This window comes from Toxorhynchites rutilus, chromosome 2 (genome assembly GCF_029784135.1).
Source record: "Toxorhynchites rutilus septentrionalis strain SRP chromosome 2, ASM2978413v1, whole genome shotgun sequence".
Lineage (NCBI taxonomy): Eukaryota > Metazoa > Arthropoda > Insecta > Diptera > Culicidae > Toxorhynchites > Toxorhynchites rutilus.
Genome location: NC_073745.1, coordinates 263,752,795 through 263,772,521, shown reverse-complemented (window position 1 = coordinate 263,772,521; position 19,727 = coordinate 263,752,795). Strand labels below are relative to the sequence as shown.

The 19,727-nt window shown below is 38.1% G+C and overlaps 1 protein-coding gene across 2 annotated transcripts; it reads left to right on the top strand.

The window, feature by feature from the left end:
- Positions 1-8,450: 8,450 nt before the first annotated feature.
- On the top strand, positions 8,451-17,938 carry LOC129768889 (transmembrane 7 superfamily member 3-like). 2 transcript variants are annotated; one of them, XR_008741756.1, is made up of 4 exons: positions 8,451-8,748; positions 8,818-9,915; positions 17,125-17,744; positions 17,809-17,938. XR_008741756.1 is itself a non-coding variant. In XM_055770828.1 (3 exons), the coding sequence occupies exons 1-3, from the start codon at positions 8,586-8,588 to the stop codon at positions 17,655-17,657; spliced, it is 1,794 nt and encodes a 597-aa protein (XP_055626803.1). In that variant the 5' UTR covers positions 8,451-8,585; the 3' UTR covers positions 17,658-17,938. The 2 variants fall into 2 exon arrangements, 1 of the variants encoding a protein (XP_055626803.1); XM_055770828.1 differs by having other exon boundaries at positions 17,125-17,938.
- Positions 17,939-19,727: the final 1,789 nt, after the last annotated feature.

Genomic DNA, 19,727 nt, shown 5'->3' with positions numbered 1-19,727 from the left:
ATTTACTGTACAACATGTCACAAAGCTGGATGGGAAGAAATTTTCCAACTGTGAAAGCTGTGGCGAGTGGCAACAAATCGCTAAACAGGAAGGTTAAGCCGAACAAGATGGGGATATCGAGTGATAACAAAACAATAAACTCTTTAGATTGAAGATAATTTTGTGATCCTGAAAAGGACCCTTTTTAGCCTGCATGTGAATCCAACGAGCGAACAAATCATAATGAATGTATTTTTTTGCCATCGCTCCCTTTTAACGCTCATTCGTTCGTCTCGTTGGACTCGCCTCTTTGGCTGAGTCTGCCGATTTGTCTCTATCCTGTGAGTGTGTACCGCTAGAGTATAAAACACGCGGACCCCAAAAAATATCTTATTTTCTTTCAAACCGTAAACCCGTGTGGTTGTACGGCATCGGCATCGTGGACGTAACAAAGGAAGACAAGTTAAGGGAATGGCAAAGTCTCACTCGAACCGTGCAGGTCTCCAGTTCCCTGTTGGTCGCATTCACTGATTGCTTCGCAAGGGTAACTAGGCCGAACGGATTGGTGCCGGAGCACCAGTATACCTAACAGCGATTATAGAGTTTCGGCCGTCGGAGTGCTCGAGTTGGCTTGCAAAGCTGCTCACGACAATCAGAAAACCCGCATCAAGAACAGAGCAGCTTCGGTTCGGCGCTCATCAAGGCAACAATTAGTTTCAGTGAGTGGCAAAGTGTTTCTCCGGCACGTCGCATTAAATGTAATTTACTGAACAACATGTCACAAGCTGGATGGGAAGAAATTTTCCAACTGTGAAAGCTGTGGCGAGTGGCAAACGCAATAGCTAAAAAGGAAGGTTTAACCGAACAAGATGGGAATATCGAGTGATAACAAAAACACAACACCAAAGGTTCTTTTCAGAACCATCAACATATTCATAAAGAGTAAACAGTAAACTAATCCATTTTTCAGGTAGATAGGTAGGTATTCACGTAGGAGAAGAAAATAAAACAATATATTTAAAATATATATTTAACAAAAGCTGTCCCCTTTGTATAGTCCTACGTCACTCCGGTTATGTCCCCGACATTACCCACCCGTCTTTTTTTTTCAAAACCACGAGTACAAAGTTTTCTAAATTGGAACCATTCCATAAAACAAGGCGCTTTTCAGGGCCATTAAACCTTCCAAAAAAGAGTTTAGGAAATACAGTTCAATGCTTCCTAAAACATTATCCAAAATAATAATAAAACACAAATTGATTTTTTCATAATTTGTTTGCCAGGATCTGATGAGTATGTGAATTTGGCAGTTGTTCTGAGCTTATTGATAGTTGGGAACTTTCCAGATTATTCAATTTTCACCAATTCTTTAATTGTTTCCAGATTGAAAGTACAGTAATTTACAATTAGTTCGACATTTAGCTAATTGGACGGACATGTAATGCGACTTATTTAGTTGGACATTTTTGTAAACATAGAGATCCAAATTATGACCCCACATTGAAAGTCGACACTGTACCACTGTCATCGCAAATGTTCAATTACAGGTTAAAATCGCCTCCAATGCGATACTGAGTGGCGCTTCGGCACGTCGCATTGAATGTAATTTACTGTATAACATGTCACAAAGCTGGACGGGAAGAAATTTTCCAACTGTGAAAGCTGTGGCGAGTGGCAACAAATCGCTAAACAGGAAGGTTTAGCCGAACAAGATGGGGATATCGAGTGATAACAAAACAATAAACTCTTTAGATTGAAGATAATTTTGTGATCCTGAAAAGGACCCTTTTTAGCCTGCATGTGAATCCAACGAGCGAACAAATCATAATGAATGTATTTTTTTGCCATCGCTCCCTTTTAACGCTCATTCGTTCGTCTCGTTGGACTCGCCTCTTTGGCTGAGTCTGCCGATTTGTCTCTATCCTGTGAGTGTGTATCGCTAGAGTATAAAACACGCGGACCCCAAAAATATCTTATTTTCTTTCAAACCGTAAACCCGTGTGGTTGTACGGCATCGGCATCGTGGACGTAACAAAGGAGGACAAGTTAAGGGAATGGCAAAGTCTCACTCGAACCGTGCAGGTCTCCAGTTACCTGTTGGTCGCATTCACTGATTGCTCCGCAAGGGTAACTAGGCCGAACGGATTGGTGCCGGAGCACCAGTATACCTAACAGCGATTATAGAGTTTCGGCCGTCGGAGTGCTCGAGTTGGCTTGCAAAGCTGCTCACGACAATCAGAAAACCCGCATCAAGAACAGAGCAGCTTCGGTTCGGCGCTCATCAAGGCAACAATTAGTTTCAGTGAGTGGCAAAGTGTTTCTCCGGCACGTCGCATTAAATGTAATTTACTGAACAACATGTCACAAGCTGGATGGGAAGAAATTTTCCAACTGTGAAAGCTGTGGCGAGTGGCAAACGCAATAGCTAAAAAGGAAGGTTTAACCGAACAAGATGGGAATATCGAGTGATAACAAAAACACAACACCAAAGGTTCTTTTCAGAACCATCAACATATTCATAAAGAGTAAACAGTAAACTAATCCATTTTTCAGGTAGATAGGTAGGTATTCACGTAGGAGAAGAAAATAAAACAATATATTTAAAATATATATTTAACAAAAGCTGTCCCCTTTGTATAGTCCTACGTCACTCCGGTTATGTCCCCGACATTACCCACCCGTCTTTTTGAACTAAGAAAATGATGCTAATGTAACCTAAAACTCAAAAACAAATCACGTATATTTTACTTCCGGGCTTTCCAAGGTAGTTCTCACATGCAGGAATCGTACATTTTTCTACTTGTGTTTGATTGTGCTCTCGAATTTCCTTCTTTAATTCAACCATTGTCAACATTTTTATAGTTTTCACTACTGAAAGAGGTAAATAAATAACATGTTATATATAAAATTGCGCAGAATTAAATTTCTTACAAACTCATCGCAATCAAATAATCTTTTATGATTATAACATTGTAATTTATGGAAAGAACTACAAACCTTCCATAAGCTCACATGGCAAAATTTAAAACCATCATCATTTTCACCGCAGCGCCGCCTAGGTGTAGATTTATACGTTAGATCGCCAATTGGCGATCTAACGCAAAAAGTAAACGATTTGTGAGACATCTGGATTTTGTTTTTGAACTAAGAAAATTATGCTAATGTAACCAGCTGTATGACACCCGCCATGTTTTTGGTGCCAACATCTCAAACGTCAAAAGTATTTATTTTCTTCAAAACAGCGATCCGCGTTGGCGGCATTGTGCTTCGTTTACTAGTTTAGGGGAGCGTCAACGAATAGCTGATTTTCAGTCGGAATGAACGTTTTCAAAATTAAAATTATGAATGAAAATTAGCTTTTCCATATCAAATTAATATTCTATTTGAATTAAAAACATTTTTGTTTGCAGTTGGTGAAAAAGTCTCATACCAACAATTTTGGAATTGTATAGCCATATGGTTGAATGAAAGTCAGAAATACGTGTTTCAAGCAATTAAATAACGTGATGTGAAAATTTTCATTCAAATTTTAAAATTTAAAAACTGGCTTCGCGTCTTCTAATCTGATAGAGATTACACTAACGAGTTTGGGACACAAAGGGCCTGATTCTCGAATACACTACGAATACACTTCACGGTGGAAACGGTATGAAACGCATTCGCGATGACAACGGTACAGTGTCGCCATCTGGATGCGAGATTAGTTTCCCACTAATTTTATCATTATAATATCAAATTATCTTCAGATTAAATTTTTGTATGAGATTATTATATCACATGAAGAAAACAAAGTTTTCCACTCACATTGAATACCAGTTTGATACGAAGTAGATAATTTTCATTAATGATTTTTTATTTGAAAAGTGCTCATTCTGCCTGAAAACTCATCATTATCTTCGACACTTCACTAACCCGTAAAACGTAGTTCAATGGCGTGCCATTTATTTTGTTTCCACCGTGAAGTGTATTCGAGAATCAGGCCCAAATTATGGCCCTAATTTGAAGTCGCCACCAGACGTCGACACCATCGCGAATTACCAATTTACAACAATCTGATATATCGTGATGTCGATGATGAACTTTTACAGCGATATGCGATGACGGTAGGTAGAGTGAGATAGCGATAATCGTGCCATACACCTGAATGTAACCTAAAACTCAAAAACAAATCACGTATATTTTACTTCCGGGCTTTCCAAGGTAGTTCTCACATGCAGGAGTCGTCCATTTTTCTACTTGTGTTTGATTGTGCTCTCGAATTTCCTTCTTTAATTCAACCATTGTCAACATTTTTATAGTTTTCACTACTGAAAGAGGTAAATAAATAACATGTTATATATAAAATTGCACAGAATTAAATTTCTTACAAACTCATCGTAATGAAATAATCTTTTATGATTATGACATTGGGCCTGATTCTCGAATACACTTCACGGTGGAAACGAAATAAACGGCACGCCATTGAACTACGTTTTACGAGTTAGTGAAGTGTCGAAGATAATAATGAGTTCTCAGCAGAATGGGCACTTTTCAAATAAAAAATCATTAATGAAAATTAACTTGTTCGTATCAAACTGGTATTCAATGTGAGTGGAAAACTTTGTTTTCTTCATGTGATATAATAATCTCATACAAAAGATTCATCTGAAGATAATTTGATATTATAATGATAAATTTAGTGGGAAACTAATCTCGTATCCAGATGTCGACACTGTACCGTTGTCATCGCGAATACGTTTCATTCCGTTTCCACCGTGAAGTGTATTCGTAGTGTATTCGAGAATCAGGCCCATTGTAATTTATGGAAAGAACTACAAACCTTCCATATGCTCACATGGCAAAATTATTGGCCAATTATTGGCGATCTAACGTACAAATCTACATCTAGACGGCGCTGCGGTGAAAGTGATGATGGTTTTAAATTTTGCAATGTGAGTTTATGGAAGGCTTGTAGTTATTTCCATAAATCACAATGCTATAGTCATAAAGAATTATTTGATTGCGATTAGTTTGTAAGAAATTTAATTCTGCGCAATTTCAAATATAACATGTTATTTTCTTACCACTTTCAGTAGTAAAAATTGTATAAATGTTGACAATGGTTGAATCAAAAAAGGAAAATCGAGAGCACAATAAAAAACAAGTTGAAAAATGCCTGTTTCCTACATGTGAGAACTACCTTCGAAATACCGGAAGTGAAATATTGACGAATTTACGCAAAGCTGAATCAGCTTTTGCGACATCTACATTAGAGCTCGGAACCACAAAAGTGAGGGTGTTTGTTTATTTTACGCACTGGAAGGAAGATTCGGTGGTGATTATTCATTTTATTTCAATTTCGATTCATTTCAGCCATTGAATGGCATCAGTATATGGTAAGCAAGTTGGAGTTTTGTATATTTACGATGGTTTCAACACGCAATTTGACCAAAGTCATAGATAATGTTCGAAAATTTTATGTTTGATAATGCATACCGCTTATTGATACTATGGATAATTGCGATGAAATCGATATCATATCAAATTGGCTGATATCATTGATTATGTAGGGGCGGATACGAGAAGAATTTGCAGTATTTTCAGCGCAAAACACCCTATTCACCGTTTACTTAGTTGAAAAAAAAATTAAAGTTACAATACTTATAACAAGCCATTCCTCGTAATATACATAGCATATTGTAAAATGATGATTTTCTAACCTTTTCAGCGTGGAAAGAGTACATGAAACCGGGAAATTTGAAGATAAATTCTGATTTTTCTAGAAAATTTGAACGAATTTCATACCAAAATAACCAAACATCCTCATTTTACTCGCTGCGCCATATGGTTGTAAATCCAACGTAAATTCGTCAATATTTTACTTCCGGACTTTCCAAGGTAGTTCTCACATACAGGAACTATGTATTTTTCAACTTGTTTTTGATTGGCGATCTAACGCAAAACGTAAAAGATCAGTGAGACATCTGGGTTTTGTTTTTGAACTAATAAAATGATGATAATGTAACCTAAAACTCAAAAACAAATCACGTATTTTACTTCCGGGCTTTCCAAGGTAGTTCTCACATGCAGGAACCATGCATATTTCAACTTGTTTTTGATTGTGCTCTCGAATTTCCATTTTTGATTCAACCATTGTCAATATTCGTACAGTTTTTACTACTGAAAGAGGTAAGAAAATAACATGTTATATATAAAATTGCGCAGAATTAAATTTCTTCCAAACCCATCGCAAACAGATAATCTTTTATGATTATAACATTGAAATTTATGGAAATAACTATAAACCTTCCATAAGTTCACATGGCAAAATTTAAAACCATCATCACTTTCACCGCAGCGCCACCTAGGTGTAGATTTGTACGTTAGATCGCCAATTGTGCTCCCGAATTTCCTTTTTTGATTCAACCATTGTCAAACTTATACAATTTTCACTGCTGGGAGAGGTAAGAAAATAACATGTTGTATTTAAAATTGCGCAGAATTATTTTTTTTTCCAAACTCATCGCAATCAAATAATCTTTTATTGCTATAACATTAGGCCGTATGAATAAAAACAAAATTCACCTTTACTTTACTTCATTCGAGCAATCGAGCAGTGAGATTAAGTTTTTACTACGTTTGGTATGAATAAAAGAAACAACAAAGTATTTAATTTTCGAAAATGGATGTTTAGCTGATTTCGTATAAATAAAACAGCATTCCTCAAGTATTTACTTCGTTATTATCAAGTATGCTCATGAACATACTTTGGATCTGAAAACACTATCATTCGTTTTGATGTCATATCCGATTTATGTTTAATGCTGCTATCTTGCGCTTGAAGTTAAACAAGTTAACGATCCGCATTGATGGCATTGAGCTTCGTTCACTAGTTCAGGGGAGCGTAAAAAAATTGATTGATTTTCAGGCGGAATGAACACGGTTTTAAAATTTAAATTATGAATGAAAAATAACCTTTCCGTACCAATTTGGCATTCTGTTCAAATGGAAAACACTTTTGTTTGCAGGTGGTGAAAAAATCCTGTACGATATTGTTTTTGAAGACAACTTTATATTATAATGAAAAGTTTCAGTAATGATGTTGGAAATGTATAGACAAAGGGTTAAATAAAAGTCGGAAGAAAGTGTTTTAAGTGATTAAATAACATGATGTGAACATTTCCATTCAAATTTTAACATTTGAAAACTGGCTTCGTGTCTTCTAATATGATAGGTATTACACTAACGAGATAGGGGACCAAACTATGGTCCCTAATTAAAAGTCGCCACCAGACGTCGACACTATTCCTTTTTCATCGCGAATTCACGCTTTGTCCAAAAATAAACGTTTTGAAACGAAACCTAAACAATCAGTTGATAGATGTTTGACAAAGTAAAAACTATGTTCGAATTCGAAAATCAAATTAGTAAAGTAAACTTTTATTCATGCGGATTCAAGTAAATACTAGGAAAGTTTACTTTACTTGGAAACGGGCAGAATAAGTAAATACTTTGTTTTATTCATACGACCTATTGGCGATCTAACGCAAAACGTAAACGATCGGTGAGACATCTGGATTTTGTTTTTGAACTAAGAAAATGATGCTAATGTAACCTAAAACTCAAAACACAAATCACGTATAATTTACTTAGGGTGCTCATACACTGTTTGACCGAAGCCAAATATTTGACTCTTTTTGACAGATAAAATTTGGTCAACGTGTACTGATCAAATATATTCTACACAAAACACGACAAGCAAATATTCAATTGTTGGATGCCTAAAATATTTTTTTCAGTCTGTTATTCGAACCTGTCGGTACATGGTTAGGTTACCCTGAATATTTCAGTTGATTTTTTTCCATGTCCGGTGTTTGATATTGTTTACTACTGTTTAAAATTGAAGATTGGCAAACAAAATAGTGTTTGTACAAATATCAAATCAAACCTTATCTGTCAAAAAATATCAAATATTTGACCTCCGGGCAAACAGTGTACGGCCACCTTTTCGGGCTTTCCAAGGTAGTTCTCACATGCAGGAATCGTGCATTTTTCTACTTGTGTTTGATTGTGCTCTCGAATTTCCTTCTTTAATTCAACCATTTTCAACATTTTTATAGTTTTCACTACTGAAAGAGGTAAATAAATAACATGTTATATATAAAATTGCGCAGAATTAAATTTCTTACAAACTCATCGCAATCAAATAATCTTTTATGATTATAACATTGTAATTTATGGAAAGAACTACAAACCTTCCATAAGCTCAAATGGAAAAATTTAAAACCATCATCACTTTCACCGCAGCGCCGCCTAGGTGTGGATTTGTACGTTAGATCGCCAATTGCGATTTATGGAAAGAGCTGCAATCCTTCCATAAGCTCACATTGCAAAATTTAAAACCATCATCACTTTCACCGCAGCGCCGTCTAGGTGTAGATTTGTACGTTAGATCGCCAATTGTTTCACCTCCTAATATCATACGACATTGATTGTTATTAATGTGCATTTGTTTTTGAGATATCAGTTATTACAACAAAAACATGTTCAGTCGTACATTTTAAAGTTTCGGATTACTTTTTGCAAATAAGCTAGTGTGTTTAATCTATGTAGATTATTCTAAAGCAATGACTTATTCTAACGTGAATACAGTTGCGATGCTTATCGTTTTGTTGATCTTGATCCTTCACCAGAATCAGGCACAAGAATATGTTGGAGAACATAATCACTCGAGCTCAACATTCAGTGATATGACACCTGAAGAGCAAACAAATGAATTGAAAAGGTTTAGTAAGTGCTTCCTTAAACGCGTATTTGGTAATATGTGAAGTTAATACAGTATTTATTGAACTCTTATAGGATTGGAAGTTTTGGAGCTAATTGTGCCTGAGCGAATAAAAATAAATGACATGAATGATTATCGTCAAATTGTTCTACCGGCTTACTCGAATACTAATATTCAGCTTAGAAATATGGCTCTTCATGCAAAGGATATAGGCTTTGCATTGATCCAGGTACATGCCTTCGAGTATAATGTTACGCTCAGTTATACAAACACCATTGTAACTGGTCGTCACTTAACCGGAACGAACTTAGGGCTAACATTACGTAATGATGGTACTTTATACGCGATTAACACTAATCCCCTTCAAGATATATGGATTTCATTGGTGCTGATGTTGTACAACAAAACGGCTCCTATTCCCGGAGGATGCAATATGGAGTACCCCGTAGATATATCTCCTGTTATGAATCTCACATTGGAAGAATCCGTCATTGAAGTTGATACACCACCTGCATCGGTAGCTAGACGATTCAACACTTCGGAGAACCAGTGCGGAAAAATAGAACTCAAGTACGAGTCATACTATCTGTCGATGCCAACGTACGATTTCTCTCAGTATACATATTTCACGTACATCCGGAAGTTGATCAGCTATGCGAGTGCTAAGGCTTCGGGGCGATTGAACAGTTTGGCTTCAGTCCATTCGAGAATCAAGCGTGTCTACGATCGGCAGGTTGGTCGCGGAATGGTGTTTGTGACAGTGGCGATCGATCCCGTGCATCACGGCTTTTCGGCTTACGTTCCGATTCAAACCTACGCCTGTGCACCTTTCAGCGATATGGTCGGCTGCTACGAGTTCAACGTTCCCGTTCGTATCTTGGGATTTATTGTAACGTTGCTAATGGCTGCGGAAATCGTGCTAGGTTTTTGTCCCCTAGCCGTGAAGGGCTTCATATGTGGTGCCATAATAGGATTGTTGGGAACAATCAAAGTGGCTAGAGACGTGAATATTCAAATCGGCGAAAAAGAGCTGATAGCGTTGCTTCTAACGGCATCTATTTTGTGCGCGTTGGTCTTCGTGGTAATGGCAATATTTTGTCCGATTGCAGCTGTCATCATTTGCAACTTCGTTGTTGGGTTTTTACTTTGCAGTATAGTTTTCTATGGCGCTTGTAAGTATATGCATTTATTTATTAATTATGTTCATAGGTATTCGGAGCAGATAGATTACGACGCGTTCACTCTGTTATGGTACACGAGATAAAGAGTGTAGCAGAAAAAAAATCCACGTTTTCTTACTAAGCGCACGTTTATGGGTCCAATCGCAGGACTGTTCACGAACTGATCTTCTAATCTACCCTTTAAAATTATTTTTGACGTAGAACTACGTCTTTCATTAAGGGTGCCAAATCAGAAAACAGGTCACGTTTTTATGAAATAAAGTTAACAACTATTTTTGCCACGAACGGATTTTGACGATTTACATACCAAACGAATCGGAAATTCCCTAAGATTTGTTTGATATGCTGTACATTACAATCCCATAGTATGTATATGGTTTAAATTGATGAAAATTGGAAGCATTGCCATTTCCTCATGCATTTGTTCTGTCCATTTGTGTGCTTTCCCGAACAGAGCTGTCAATAACGAGCAACTTGTCAACGAGCATCAAAGAGGAAATCGTAAGATTTCTCCATGAACAAAGGAAAAGAAGAAGAATGGAGGGGAATATTTGCCTAGAGTATAAACAGTGGATCACGCTGATGCAAAGTTTCATTCTTCGTGAGGAAATCGACTGAACAACATCGTATCTGGGCGAGCTGGACGGCGAGGGATCGAATGCCTTTCTCAAGGCAATGGGGGTGGAGGAGTAATACGAGGAAAAAATAAAGTTTTCCAATGGCCTTTTTGAAGGTTAGAGACGAATGAACTGAAGAAGTTTAAAGTCTCACATGTCTTCGTTTCGGATTGAGCTATGGACGCGACCAAATTACTCACTCGCTAATGTCTCTAGCATTGCAATCATTGCATCAAACTGACTCCATTGCATTAAGGTTCTGAGCTACACAATTGTGTGGGGAATCATCAAGCTAGGCTATCGTCAGCTCACCAAGAAAATAAATATTCTGGAATTTTGTCTGTGATTTTGTTTCGCATGACGGTAGCAAAACTCTCTCCACAAAGGATGAGAGCTAAGCTAATCTAGACTGACAATATTAACAGAAAGGCCTTCTGTTGAGAAGAGCGCAAAACGGAGATAAGTGTGTGTATATTTAGTTGCTTCAAGCCATCGATATATGGATATTTGTGTGCGTATGTGCGTGCTTCATAACCCGTACGTAAAAATAGTGCATCTTCGCTATGCTGAAACCTCATGTAAATATAAACAAGGAGGGGAGAGAGCGGGAGGGAAATATTTACGCTAGGGTATTAGTAATGAATCTCTGCTGAGGGAAATATTCAGCCTTTTCCCAAGCAGTGAACATTGTTGTTTTCTGTCAACATAAAGGCTTCGACATTGCATCAATGCATTGAACTGACGCTATGGTGAAGTAGGTGTTAAAGTTGTGCACCAAAAAAATATTTGGGAAATATCAATTTATTCAAAAAGTTATAATAAGTTATTATTTTATTTGGGTTCACGTGCCAGTTGCAAAACTCCCTTCAACTAGGATTGCATTTGCGCTAATCTTGATCATAATGAAGCGGTGCTACTCTTTTCGAGGTTGTTGAGATAAACAGAAAGAGTTTATTTCGTTTATTTAGTCACCAAGAAAGTGAATGTCGTCCTGGAATTTTGTATGTGATTTTGTTTCGCTTGCCAGTAGCAAAACTTTCTCCACTAAGGATGATAACTGCGCTTATCTCGAACATGTATTGTTCTGCGAGGACAAGAATGAATTATCAAACAATCATCGTCGAATGATTCTACAATAAACAAATATTTCAGGGCGACTAAACTACTAAACTATTATTATTTTTAAAATAAAATAATATCCGCAGTTATAAACAAGCGACTTGAATTAAACTACAGCGTAGTCCTACGTTAACAATGCGGTCGTTAACGTACGGTAACGTGTTACATTAGGGAGATCTATAGCTATAGATGGATTTATTCACGTGAAAATAGATGTATACGGGTGAGAATAAATATGATACACTTTTTCAACGTATATACAGTAAACATTCGCTAACTGGACGAAAAGGGAAGCCCAGTTATTGACATTTGCGTCCGGCATGTTAAACGTCAAATAAGATCGAGGGGAACTTCAATTAATTGTTTGATTCGCGTTGATCATGAAATTGGATAAACAAAAGGATTCCAATGGAAGTTTCGCATTGAGTGTGACAACAGATATAAAATATAATTTGAGGAAATTATTTTTCTGTAATTTAATCAATGTTTTTGTCATGCGAAAATAATGTCAATTTTCATAACATTTCAAGTTTCATTCGAATGCCCCTCACAGCAAATCTTCCATTTGAATATGGCGTGGATTGTTTACGAAATTCTGCTTTTTAACTGGTTCAAGGACCAGTTAACGCTCGCCCAGTTAAAACGCAGACCAGTTAAAACAGGACCAGTTAGCGAACGATTACTGTATAACTAAAAATAAATTCAGCATATGTAAACGCTGGTGAATTTCTTACTGGTGAGAAATCACTAAAGTTGACCGCAGTTCTACTTTAGGTGAATAAATTCACCGGAAAAGAGAGAGACGACTCATCCTCTCTTCCTTGCACTCGTACTCATATAGCGAATTCGTTTTTGTGCAGTTTTAACTCCAGTGCCAAACTGTCTAAACGTTTTTTTATTCACTCAGTTTCAACCTAGTTTCGCACTAGGTTCAACCCGAAAGGTGTTGGATTCGCACTGAGATGTTTCACGGGTTCGCACTCGGGTTCACCAGTTGTATACTGAACTGTCAAGTTCCGAGTATTGTTTTGGAAAATCTTAAAATAAAGACTATGGAAATGGATAAACTGCCGCTTTTGCTTTTGTATTATTGGAATCGTAATCCAATTCGGATTCTGATTTTGAAGAGTATATTCGCGTAGACGGCATTGAGCTTCGAGTGCTTTCATTGGGAGGAGAAAATAATGATGGATATTCATGTGGAATAAACATGCTTCCAAAACCAAAATTATGAGAGAAAATTTACTCCAACGTATTTTATGTGATGAAATAACAGGTTTGTTTTCCGAAATTGCAAAAATGTATTGAACGAAAATTGTGTCTGATAATGATTTTATATTATAATAGTCATTATTTGTGGAACAAACAGGAAATGCATCGACAAATGATTAAGTGAGTGTCAAGAAAAAGATGCTGAAACGATAGGTGTTTCTTTCTTGGCACTTTCTTGACAAAACGTGAGACGAGTAGCGAGACGTAGCTTTCAAAATTATTTACTTTTATTTGGTTGTGTGGTTTGGTTTCATATCAACTCGCTGAGGAAAATAACTGGAGGAAAAAAGAAGCAAAAATATATTCGTGAAATTTGGGCTCCCGTGGTCGAGTGGTTAGCGTCCCACACTATCATGCCGGGGGTTCGGGTTCGATTCCCGTTCTAGCCGGGGGATTTTCGTCAAAGAAAATTCTTCCGGCTTGCACTGTGGTTACGGGCATTCTATAGCTTGAACAACTATCTGCACTGTTATTATACGACCGCTTATTGTAGATATCTGAAAAAATAAAAGCAATTATAAAAAAATGTTATAATAGACATCCAGAAAATTACCAAGCTACAGTAAAGCGCGAGCAACTATTTTGCCAACGAATGCATTTGTCACCGAAAGTATGTTGTTTGTTTTGTAAACAAATTTGTTTTTTCACGAGCAATGGCGGAACAACGATTTTGACATTGCGGTCCACCTATAGTACAACGCCTAGGTCAGGATTACATGTGTTTGCTGTCAGCAGATTTAAACAACGCTGCCATCGATGGATAATTTATTGCCATGACCGATAAGAGTGAGGAGAAAGAATTGATTAGCGTCGAAATTAATTAACAGATCCGAAATTGCATTTCACTGCTGTTTATTCAAGTGGTAGAATGATGCGCAATTCAGAATAAAGGTAGATACGGGCAATATGGTCCCCCTAAGAACGAAACACGTCCTAAATCATGTATGAACATTTATAAATTATGCAAACAACAAAACAGAACAAAAATAAATTATGAAACCTTATTGATCGATGTACATTGTATGAAAATGCATTAGAAAAGATTCATGATGAAAATTTCCACTTTTAAAAATGTATTTCATTTCCGTCGATCGAGAGCACTACGGGGAAAAATGGGCCTCCATGCGGGGCAATATGACCATGTTGGTTGATTCAATCATTTAAGCATCTTTTCGCTAGGAAATAACGTAACAAGTTCATATAACGAAAGTTTATTGTATTCACGTATATTTCATTCAGTTTGTATGTACAAAAAGTAACAATGTGATCAAAGTGATTGGAATGCAATTTTACGTTACTCAAAGCAGGAACAGAGAATATTTGTGCAGTTACATACCCACGAGTGGCATCGATAGCATTGGTTCCATCCATCGCAGTTCGCAGAGAAATTGAAGTTATAGCGCTTTTCTGCCTTTTTCCCCGCATTGTTAGAATTTTGGAATTTCTGGTCTGTACCTGTTGAATGAAGATAATAATTTTTAGTTTAATTCGTTCTCATATTGATAAAAAAAATAGTTACTGGAATCACTGATGCCTCATCCACGTCAAGGCGCCTCTATATATACCAGGTGAAACAATCATATGAAATGCACTTTCAGCCATATTGGAATTGCTGTCGGTATTGTTTACAAACAGCATCACAACGCTGCCGGCGGCTCTCTACAAACTGCTGCGACGCTTATTCGAACGATGCCTACTTTGTTCGGCTTTCGTGAATTTATGTGAAAAAGACGGGATGATTTTGTAGAATTTCATTCTCATCCAGTTCATCCACTACTCTCGCATGTGAAAATGCAAAAATGGCGTATCCTAGCAATAACAAAACAAACAACCCCCGCTCCACAAACCGTAATCCCCTTCTCATTGAAGTGATGATGTTGCTTCACCTGTTATACATTTATACAAGCGCCTTGATCCACGTTGAATTGCCTTACTGGTGGAATGTCGTATTTCTGCTGTACGTCTTCCAGTAAATCGTAGAATTTCCCGACAGCAACGCGATTGAGGTCTTCGTAGCCACTTGGTTACGCGTTCGCTTACCAAGCGATCGATCGTGAGTTCAAACTCAGGGCCCTCAATTGACCATCTTTGTGTTGTTATAGAATAATAACGTTCACGCAACCATCATCAGCGATGGAAATCGATCCACGGTCGAAATAAGATCGATTCATCCATACAACTGCTCTGCTCTACAAGACACATCGGGCTGCTTTTCTATAAATAACTCAACAATGATCAATATCAACTGTCTCCGCTGTCCGGTCTGCTGAACAATGGATGAACAGAATGAATACCCATACGCCTAAAATGGCTACTACTGTGTAATTTACCATAATGTAATGGAACAGAAAACTTAACGCCTAAATGGCTACTACTAACTACTGTGTAATTTACAATTTATAGAAACATAAAACATATGTACATGTACACGATTAAAACCCGGCTCTGTTACAGCTAAAATGCCAATGAGCCTAATAAATAAATAAATGAGATAAAAAAAAAGTGAGAGTTGTGGGTGGCGCTCTCCAAAACCAGCCAACTAATCCATTCCGGCTAATTGCTTTTGGCTATTGAAATGGTGAGAAATGCCATCTTTCGGCCAAATCGTACGCCAGCTTCCGGATTCCTTTCGCCGTAACACTGTAGAACCGTTGTTCCATAGAGAGAATATAATCTACAAGCTAAGAGAACTTCCGTCGTTAAAACATTACTAAATGATCCGAGTTGCTGGAGCAGCAAAGGATCTGCGCAACGTAAATAACATTTGAGTATTTCTCGCGGGACACAATGCACTAAGGTTGCCGCGTTCAAGCTGGTCTGTGACCACTTTTTACGTTCGGCTGTTCTGGTATAATTCTGCACCATGATTCCACATCTAGTTATTTCCAACTATGTTTACAAATTGTGACAGCAATATTTACAGGTTATGTTGAAGAAATACCTGGTCATAATGCCCCAAGCAGCTATGTCCATTCCGCCCCGTACATTTACGCTCAATGAAAATAAACTGTCCTTTAACATGAAACGGCAAAGCAGCGCAATAAATCAGTGGAAATGTTCAGAAATAATACCAGTACGAATTGATATAAAGAGCAGAGTAATAAATTTCAGTATGAAGCGTACAGAGCTTATTTCGTTGACTGCTTTATACAGGGAAACTTCCATATAACGTACCCTCGTTATAACGTACCCTCGATATAACGTCACTCGATATAACGTACATTTTACCTCGATATAACGTACACATTTCCAAAGTGTAAAGGAATTTTTTTTTATATTTTTTTCTGATAGAACAATGAATTATCTGTATTGTGATGCTAAAACAAGTTTTGTACCTTCAATCAATCCCGAAATACAGCTGGTTTTGTGATTCCGGATTCTAAATGAATCAAGTTTTATTCAACAGTACGAAGGGGAACATCTGGAGAAAGGCTGGCTTCGTCTTCTGATTGAAGTTATTCATTAACTTTACTAAAACAGCAACACAATAATGTATTATAGACTACGTTTGTGCTTCGATATAACGTACAATTCGATACAACGTACAATTTTGAAATTTAAATGTACGTTATATCGAAGTTTATGGTTTTCGTGATTATCAGTTAGTGTGAGATTTCCTTCAATATCTTTATAAAACAGTTTAATTTAAATACGGGTTTCACAGAGATACTTAAGTAGGGTATTTCTAACACAATTGTTAGAAAATAAGTGTCATTGGTTCAATAACAAGCCTAAACAAAGGGTGGCCCATTTCGCCCCGCCTGGTCATATTGCCCCTATCTACTTTATGCATCTGTAAACGGTTTGTACATTCATCATAACTTCAAATTGTATGAAGGAATACATGTATATATTTATTCATTATATAAACTCACGCTAGTGTAAACGGTTGATGCGATTTCTATGATCTCATCATATTTCTTTACATGAATATATCACTAGTGTAAACCCACCATTACGCGCGATATCGATCACTACAGTCATCTAGCGAGCAAATAATGGAATTCTTTTTCCCCAACCTAATATTATAGCGTAATCCTACTGCACTTCTACAACGTGTGATACAGGTTTCATGGAAAATAATGGATTTTTTTCTCCTACACCCTAAATATTTGTATCAAAGAATACTCGCTAGTCCTCTAGATAAGAGAAATGATTGATTTATAAATTCTATTTTTCTTTTCTTTTACAGATAATTTTTCAACAAATTTATACACTCATCCGTATGCTCATGTATTTATGCTTGGGGGCGTAATAGTTGTGGGAGTTGCACTCAACTCAATCAAGTGGTTCCTGTACACAAATGGAATCCTCTTTGGAACCATCTGTCTTTTCTACGGCGTCAATGCAGTATTCAGCGCCAGATTGCATTACTCGCTCCGCAGCATGATCCGCGGAATGTGGCAAGACGATTATGCAGCTGTACTGTCCGATCCTACGATGGATACGAACGAAATAATGGCAATCGCAATTTTTGGCGTTATCTTTGCGATCTGTGTTTACGTGCGTGTTCGATGTCATCTACATGAAAATCGGGTTGCCCGATTGCCATGCGTAGATCGGGGCTCCACGACTAGTCTCGCTTTCCTGGCCGATGATGCCCTGGCGTATGAAAGCGTATCGGATTATCCAACAATAACACGCTGGACCAGCGGCGATGATGATGTGTTCGAGTCTCCGCGAACCAATTCGAGATTTTTTGAACGGCTCCGAAGACGTCCGTGAGATTGGTGGCTCAAATTGGCAATATTCTCATCGGTGAAGCGGAATTATATTACTATCATAACCATAATCATACTCTGATAAAGAAATGTAGGTATTTACTTTGCTCACATTTTCATCACTAGATTGCTTATCTTAGAATTTGCTCATTCAGATTTGTACGCAGAATAAGACTATGACGATGGCCTTATCTTGTCGGCTTCCGTGCGAACATGTATCGAACCCGTATTACTGTGTTCCTGCATGCTTTGAAACATTTATGTAATAAAAATGCCAAAAATATACTGTTGTGAGTAATTATGTACTGTAAGAAAGAAATTATGAATGAATTCTCTTGTATTCCCCTCTCCCTTTCGTTTGGTTACACTTTTACAATATAACACCGCAGAATGGACAAGCAAAACAAATTTGGAAAATTACGCAATTGGAACAATTACGTGTTCCGTTTCTTAGTACGGCATATGATAAAGAAGATGTAACATGTCTTCCTAAGGGTAAGGTGACATTGCCTAGGAGTACGCACGAAAATATGATTGTACGAATAGAAACAAACAATGTTGTTCTATAGAAGCAGACGAATTCGAACGAAGCAAGGAGAAAGCAATGTAACCACACCAATACAACTCAATGTGGTTGTTTACTTTCATTATTGCATACAATTCGTACGACCACTTTTCTGCATCCAGTGTCACCGCCGCCTAAGAGCATTACCACGTTCTCAGTTTCGCCACTTTCGTTTAGCAAACGGCAGGGTTGAAGTGCGAAAAAATCGTTCAATTTTTCACCGTTAAGGTGAAGGTAGAAGGAAGCCACAGATGGCTGCCACAATAGCGCTCATTTCTTTCATCTCCCTCTATTATCCTTCGCCCGATATGCAAAAAAATCCAATAGTTTTGCGAAACAGTGTGTAGAAAATAATCGTTCTCGCACACTTCTCATCAAGTAATATCAAACAAACTCTAATCGATTACTCACAAGATATTAAATTTTCATCTGCCGTTGCAATGTATAATGAAAAACGTCTCGAGCTAGTGCTTTGAAAGTTAAATTTCCATGTTTTTTTTTTAGCAGACTTATCTCACTTCTTAACTAGGCGAACCTAGCCAGAATTTTCACCTGCCCCCGGGCTTCTGAATGCCAAAGGGGGACTAGGCTCTGCGGAATGCACGTATCTGCATGCTCGTGCTGTTTTAGTCCTGACCGAGGAATTGTCGGACAATCGCGCAGGTGCTAAGGATGACCGACTTTTGGATGCTGGCCAATTCCTTCTCGATGTTCAACACCTTTAGCGCTTCCAGAAGTGTCTTCGGGATAATTCCAGTTCCAGAGAGAACGACTGGAACAATTCTTGGGACCTCCCTTAGCCCCCACAGTTCCTTGAGCTCCACGGCCAATGGTCGGTACTTGCAGATTTTGCGACCGTGGGTCTCCTCCAGATTCTGGTTCAGTGAAATAGCGACATCGATGATGGTGACTTTGCGGTCGCTCTTGTCGTAAACCATTATATCTGGGCGGTTGTGGTGGATCGAGAGGTCGGTCAGAACAGTGCGATCCCAGTACAGCTTGAAACGGTCATTTTCCAGGACAGGTGCAGGCAGGTACCGGTAGTTTGGTACGTTGTCTTCCAGTAGAGCACATTGGAGCGCCAGTTGTCGATGAACAATACGGGCCACGTTGTTGTGGCGCTCGGTGTAGGCTGCGTTGGCCAAAACGGGACAGCCTCCCATAATGTGTTCTATGTTTTCACCTGGTTGATGGCACATCCGGCAAATGTCATCAACGTCTTGATGCCAGACGTACCGCCTGCAGTTTCTCGTCGGCATTATCCTGTCCTGGATGGCTATCATGTCGGCTTCTACTACTGAAGAGAGTTCACCACGCGTTAGCCACAGATTAGATGCGGCCTTGTCGACGTGTGGCCGGTCCAGTTGATGGGGGTGGGCACCATGCACTGCCTTCTGCTTCCAAGCTGCAATCTTCTCCTCCACTGTCTGCAGATTGCAATTTAGTTGGTACTCCGCTTGCGCCAAGTGCAGAGCGCTGTATCCTCTGTCAGCGGCGCAGACAGCCCGG

What these genes read in the sequence shown, in the direction of transcription:
- LOC129768889 (XM_055770828.1), top strand. Translation starts at nt 8,586, where the DNA reads ATGACTTATTCTAACGTGAATACAGTTGCGATGCTTATCGTTTTGTTG. An exon ending in AAATGAATTGAAAAGGTTTA is followed by an intron (nt 8,749 to 8,817) that starts GTAAGTGCTTCC and finishes GAACTCTTATAG; the next exon opens with GATTGGAAGTTTTGGAGCTA. An exon ending in TATAGTTTTCTATGGCGCTT is followed by an intron (nt 9,916 to 17,124) that starts GTAAGTATATGC and finishes TTTCTTTTACAG; the next exon opens with ATAATTTTTCAACAAATTTA.